At 41.8% G+C, this 6,248-nt stretch overlaps 1 protein-coding gene across 11 annotated transcripts; it reads left to right on the forward strand.

Annotated features, from left to right (window-relative positions):
- Positions 1–1,837: 1,837 nt before the first annotated feature.
- LOC120718534 (gastrula zinc finger protein XlCGF26.1-like) lies at positions 1,838–5,524 on the forward strand. Of its 11 annotated transcripts, XM_040007070.1 has the most exons (4): positions 1,838–2,145; positions 3,907–4,495; positions 4,580–4,616; positions 4,785–5,524. In XM_040007070.1, the coding sequence occupies exons 1-4, from the start codon at positions 2,130–2,132 to the stop codon at positions 5,490–5,492; spliced, it is 1,350 nt and encodes a 449-aa protein (XP_039863004.1). In that variant the 5' UTR covers positions 1,838–2,129; the 3' UTR covers positions 5,493–5,524. The 11 variants fall into 11 exon arrangements, with proteins under 11 accessions (XP_039863004.1, XP_039863003.1, XP_039862997.1 ...); XM_040007069.1 differs by having other exon boundaries at positions 1,839–2,145; positions 3,907–4,616; XM_040007063.1 differs by having other exon boundaries at positions 1,839–2,145; positions 4,580–5,524.
- The last annotated feature ends 724 nt before the right edge of the window (positions 5,525–6,248 follow it).

A 6,248-nucleotide genomic window follows, 5' to 3' on the forward strand; every position in this document is an offset into this window, starting at 1 on the left:
AAACAAACAATACAAACAATAGAATGTTGACGAGCACAAGGCTGAAGATTATTATGTTATGCTGACTGAGTTAGAATAATAGTGAGGATTATGTTTGAGATCGTTGTTCTTCCTGTTAACCATGGTTATCTGCAATGCAACATCATTGTGTTGCATAAAAAGGGCTTCACAGGCAAGGATGTTGTTGCTACTAAAATTGCAGCTAAATCGACCATTTATGGGATCATCAAGAACTTTTAAGAAACAGGTTTAATTGTTGTCAAGAAGGTTCAGGGCGCTCAAGAAAGTCCAGCAAGGCTTAGAACGGTCTCCTAAACAGGATTCAGCTGCGGGATATGGGTGCCACCAGTGCAGAGTTGCTCAGGAATGGCAGCAGGCAGGTGTGAGTGAATCTGCACACACAGTGAGGCAAAGACTTTTGAAGGATGGCCTGTTGTTAGCTGAATGGGAAGAATAGGATCCAGGCAATTAATACCTGTACCCCTGCTGGGATAATCAGTAGGCTAAAAGAAGAGAAAGAAGCCACTGGCATCAAGATAAGAAAGCTCTTTAACATGTAAGGAAAGTTTCAATCCAAATTCAGCACTCTGAGACTTTACACTAAGTGAAATGAAGGTGGCTGCAGCCTACTGAGTGTCAGAACCACTATTCAGGATGAAACAACAAACATCCATGAATACATCAGCAAGATGGCCACAACTGATAGTGTGTTTGGGACAGCCCTAGTCCTGTGGCACTTTCAGATACAGATAGACAAAGGTGATGGCTTTAACCAGCTTAAAAAAAATGTCATGGAAAATAACAATTATGATGACTGGCACATCTTCTTCTTCATTTATTGGAGCATTATCGCCACCAGCTGGAAAGGAGTGTATCCCTATTAATGCCAGTATTTATTGAATTTCTAATAAAAGGTCTGGTCCACGGTCTTAATGCTGTTTTGAAATGAAATGAAATGAAGTTTAAATGCCCCATTTAACGCCCCATACCTACCATTATCCGATGACACATCTGATTACCTGTATGTTTTGCTCGTTTCTTCTCCTCTCCTTTCTTTTTTTTTCCTATACTGAGCATCTGATGACACTCAACCCGAGAATTACCTTAACATAACCTAATAGACCTTGACCATTTTATAGGGTTTTATTTTCTTTCTGGGATTTCGCACAAACCACAAAAAATAATCAATGCACACTGGGCTTGGATTGACAACATTATGAATGAAATGTTCTTTGTTTGGATGCTTCCGGCCCCCTTTCCCTTTTGACAGGTTGTGTTTGAGACTTCAGCGCAGCAGCAGCAAGCAGGGGCACTGAGGGCCCTTGCATTCACTTTTCGCGTATATGTGTGTAATAGAATTTTGAAAACACAAATTGTGCAAATTATAAGTCTTTATCATAATGTCTGGTGTTTTGTGTTTGTTGGTTTGTTTTTATTATGTTTTACTTTGCGAGCTGGTTATTAGTGGCATCGTGTGAATGACCGTAAAATTGTATATGCAGGAAAAATTCCAAGGTATTGTTTCATCTCATTGTAGTGTGTCTTCCTCTCTCTGCTGTTCACGTTTATTAAAATGAAAACAAACATAAGACAATCTTGACGGGAGGGGCCATGGGGGAGCCTCAAATTTTAGAGCTGGAACGCAAATATGAAAAACAAGCTACATAAAGCAGTCAAATTGATATAATGATACTCTTCACTAAAGGAGAAATGAAAAAGTAATTAAAAAAATCAAGTGAAGATGGCAGAACAGTAAAGATGAAAGAATTCGCAGGAGATTAGTGTCCCCTATCAACACTCCTGTGCAGGTGGTGGCGGTAATGCACCAGAAACGTTGCTTGCCAATCGACATTAAACAAGAAGTAGTACCGCTTGTAAAAAGCAGAACGTAGGCGTAAGGAAGTAAGAGCATAACTACAGTCATCAAACGTTTTATCTTCCACGAGGACCTTTAGTTTTTTAAGCCGTCTAAGGCAAAGATGGTGTGGCTGTGCTGAGCTTCCTTAATGCTCCCCCTCTGGTCTCCAGCAGATCGCGTTTCTGTTTCTGATGCGTGATTGGAAAGATATACGCTCTCGTTGATCGTTGTAAACAAAGAACGTGTACTCGTGCTGACTGACGGGAGTAACATGCCTGAAAGAGGAGGTCAGTGAGCCCACTCTCTCTACTCGTCGTAGTCCAATTACAAAATCGGCACGCTTGCCTCCTTCTCCCCTGGTGGATCTTTAATTCGGGTTACTCAGAGAGGGATCCACAGTGAGTAAATTATAACTGCATTGGTTGCCTAACTCCATAATTGTCTACAGGGTTTCTCTCTTAGCTAATTTGTGTTTTCGCTTGTACCTTCTGTTTATCCTCTGTCGCTTACTTTATTCCATCTGATGATCGCATAGAGCTTCTTTTGTTAATAGCATTACATCCTCTGCACAATGTGGCTGCTCTGAAAAAGAAGGCAACAAATCAGAGAATCTGGACTACCTGGAAGAACTTATAAGTACATCTACACTGAAGACTAATTTAGAAGATCTTCTTTTGACCTGGAAAAGTAAAAGCCCTCTTGAAAGTAATGAAATCTTAGTAAGTAAGGAAAAACCGGGAACAACCTCAGGTTTCTTTTCGGCGCTGCAGCCAGGCTGAGCCAAGTGTGCTGTTTGTCTTTCTATCTTAGTACAGCACTAGTCAAATGTTTGGACACAGCTTCTCATTTAATGCCTTTTCTTTCGTTTCATGGCTATTTACATTGTAGGTTCTCACTGAAGGCATCAAAACTATAAATGAAGAAATATGGAAATAGGAAGTAAACAAAAAAATGAAAATAACTCATGTCTTATATTCTAGATTCTAGCCACCCTTTGGTTTGATTACTGCCTTGCACACTCTTGGCATCCCTTGATGAGCTTCACAGGTAGTCACCTGAAATGGTTTTCCAACAGTCTTGAGTACTTTCTAGCCCTTTTGGTCCATATGATCCCAAACAATCTGGATTGGGTTTAGGTTGGGTTACTGTGGAGTCCAGGCTTTCTGGCGTAGCGCTCCATCATTCTCCTTGGTCAAATTAGCTCTTACACAGCCTGGAGGTGTGTTTGGGGTCATTGTCCTGTTGAAAAATAAATGATGGTGCAACTAAACACAAACCAGATGGGGCAGCATGTTGCTGCGGGATGCTGTAGTAGCCATGCTGGTTTAGCGTGCATTCAATTTTGAATAAATCAGCAACAACGTCACAAGCAAAGCACCTCCACACCATAACACCTCCTCCATGTTTCACAGCGTGAACCGTTCACCTTTTCTGCTTCGCCCAAAGACACAGTGGGTGGAACCAAACATCTCAAAATTTGACTCATCAGACCAGATTTTCACTGGTCTAATGTCCATTCCCTGTGTTTCTTGGCCCAAACAAATGTCTTCTGATTGTTGCTTTTCCTTAGTAGTGGTTTCTTAGCAGCTATTTGACCATAAAGGGCTGATTCACAAAGTCTCCTCTCAGCAGGTGATGTAGAGATATTTCTGCTACTGGAACTCTGTGTGGCATTTCTCTAGGCTCTAACCAGAGGTGCTGTGATTTCTGAGGCTGGTGACTCAGATAAATTTATCGTCAGCAGCAGAGGTGACTCTTGGTCTTCCTTTCCTGGGGCGGTCACCACGTGAGCCACTTTTTTGTTTGTTAGCGATTGATGTTTTTTTGCGACTGCGCTTGGCGACTACATCATGAAGCTCACACATCTCTTTTCATATATTTAATGTCTTCTGTTTGTGTCTACAATGTGTCTCTATATACGTTTTCTTTAACCTTTTAACGATGTTAAACTGAAACTGAATTAAGGTTTTAAGAATGTGTCATAATCTGTACACTTTGTAGGTTTTGTCGTTCTATAACCGCATGTCATTGTTTCTTTGTAATTATAGGCAAAAGAAGGGAAAGCATCAAAGAAAACAAAAACCAACCAGTTCCAGCAAGTACAGATGAACCAGTTGTGAACCAGATGGAAAAGACTTTTAGCACTATGAAGCAGCCCAGAAGACGCGAGAGCATTGACAGTGGGGACAAAAGCTTCACATGTGATCAGTGTGGAAAGACTTTCACCCGGCATAGTTGTTTAAAACAACATCAGCTCATCCACACTGGATTTAAACCATTCAGCTGTGATCGGTGTGGAAAGGCTTTTACTCAGAATTCCAACTTAAAAAGACATCAGCTCATCCACACTGGATTTAAACCATTCAGCTGTGATCAGTGTGGAAAGAGTTTCACCAAGAGTGACGGCTTAAAAAAACACAACCTCATTCACACTGGATTTAAACCATTCAGCTGTGATCAGTGTGGAAAAGCTTTTACTCAGAATGCCAACTTAAAAAAACATCAGCTCATTCATGCTGGATTTAAACCGTTCAGGTGTGATCAGTGGGGAAAGTCTTTCACGTCCAAAGGTAACTTAAAAGGACATCAGGTCATCCACACTGGATTTAAACCATTCAGCTGTGATCAGTGTGGAAAGTCTTTCACGTCCAAAGGTAACTTAAAAGGACATCAGGTCATCCACACTGGATTTAAACCATTCAGCTGTGATCAATGTGGCAGGACTTTCACTCAGAGTGGCAGCTTAAAAAAACATCAGGTCATCCACACTGGATTTAAACCATTCAGCTGTGATCAGTGTGGAAAGTCTTTCACTTCCAAAGGTAACTTAAAAGGACATCAGGTCATCCACACTGGATTTAAACCATTCAGCTGTGATCAGTGTGGAAAGTCTTTCACTTCCAAAGGTAACTTAAAAGGACATCAGGTCATCCACACTGGATTTAAACCATTCAGCTGTGGTCAGTGTGGAAAGACCTTTACTCAGGACTGCAGCTTACAAAAACATCAGCTTATCCACACTGGATTTAAACCATTCAGCTGTGATCAGTGTGGAAAGAGCTTTACTCAGAATTGCAGCTTACAAAAACATCAGCTCACCCATGCTGGATTTAAACCATTCAGCTGTGGTCAGTGTGGAAAGACTTTTACTCAGGATTGCAGCTTACAAAAACATCAGCTTATCCACACTGGATTTAAACCATTCAGCTGTGATCAGTGTGGAAAGGCTTTTACTCAGAATGGTCACTTACAAAAACATCAGGTCATCCACACTGGATTTAAACCATACAGCTGTGGTCAGTGTGGAAAGACCTTTACTCAGGATGGCAGCTTACAAAAACATCAGCTTATCCACACTGGATTTAAACCATTCAGCTGTGATCAGTGTGGAAAGACTTTTGCACTCAAGAATAGGTTAATAAATCATCAACTGATCCACCCAATCATCCATCCATCTTCTTTCGCTTTATCCGGGGCTGGATCGCGGGGCTGGATCGCGGGGAACACCAAGGCGTTCCCAGGCCAGCCGAGAGATATAATCTCCCCAGCGTGTCCTGGATCTGCCTCGGAGCCTCCTCCCAGTGGGACAGGCCCAGAACACCTCACTCAGGAGGCATCCTTGTCAGATGCCTGAATCACCTCAACTGGCTCCTTTCGATGTGGAGGAGCGGCGGCTCTGCGACTCTGAGCCCCTCCGGAATAGCTGAAGGAGTAACAGATGGGTTGACGGTGGGGATGGGATTACATCAATTCTGAGCCCTTCTTGTTTTCAGTAGCGACGGACAGACTGACATACAAAGTCAGTTAAGAGTCTCTGTTGAATATGTTGTTTGCAGATGATATTGTAATCTATAGTAGGAATAGGAATCAGTAGTAAGAGAACCTGGAGAGGTGGAGGTGTGCTCTGGAGAGAAGAGGAATGAAGGGAAGGGAAATAACATGCCTATCTTAAACTGGCAGCCAGCATGTAGAAAGACTTTCTCTTAATTGTTGATATTAGTTTCTTACATTTTCTGATTTTTAATCAAATGGTCTTTTCAGAAACTCCTGATTGTTGTTTCATAAATGTAATGGCTATTATTAATGGGGTGGCTGTAGCTCAGGCGGTAGAGCAGGCATCTACTGATCGGAAGGTTGGTGGTTCGATTCCTGGCTTCCCTTGGTCTGCATGTCAAATATCCTTGGGCAAGATATTAACCCCAAATTGATCTCCGATGCATCCATCGGAGTATGAATGTGTGTGAATGTTACTTAGAAAGCACTTAGAACAATGTGCTTGTGCGAATGGGTGAATGCACAAGTTGTGTAAAGCGCTTTGAGTGCTCAGAAGAGTAGAAAAGCGCTATATAAGAACCAGTCTATTTACCATATTTACTTTACTAAATTAAAC

Source organism: Simochromis diagramma, unplaced genomic scaffold (assembly GCF_900408965.1).
Source record: "Simochromis diagramma unplaced genomic scaffold, fSimDia1.1 OVJJ01000531.1, whole genome shotgun sequence".
Taxonomy (NCBI): domain Eukaryota; kingdom Metazoa; phylum Chordata; class Actinopteri; order Cichliformes; family Cichlidae; genus Simochromis; species Simochromis diagramma.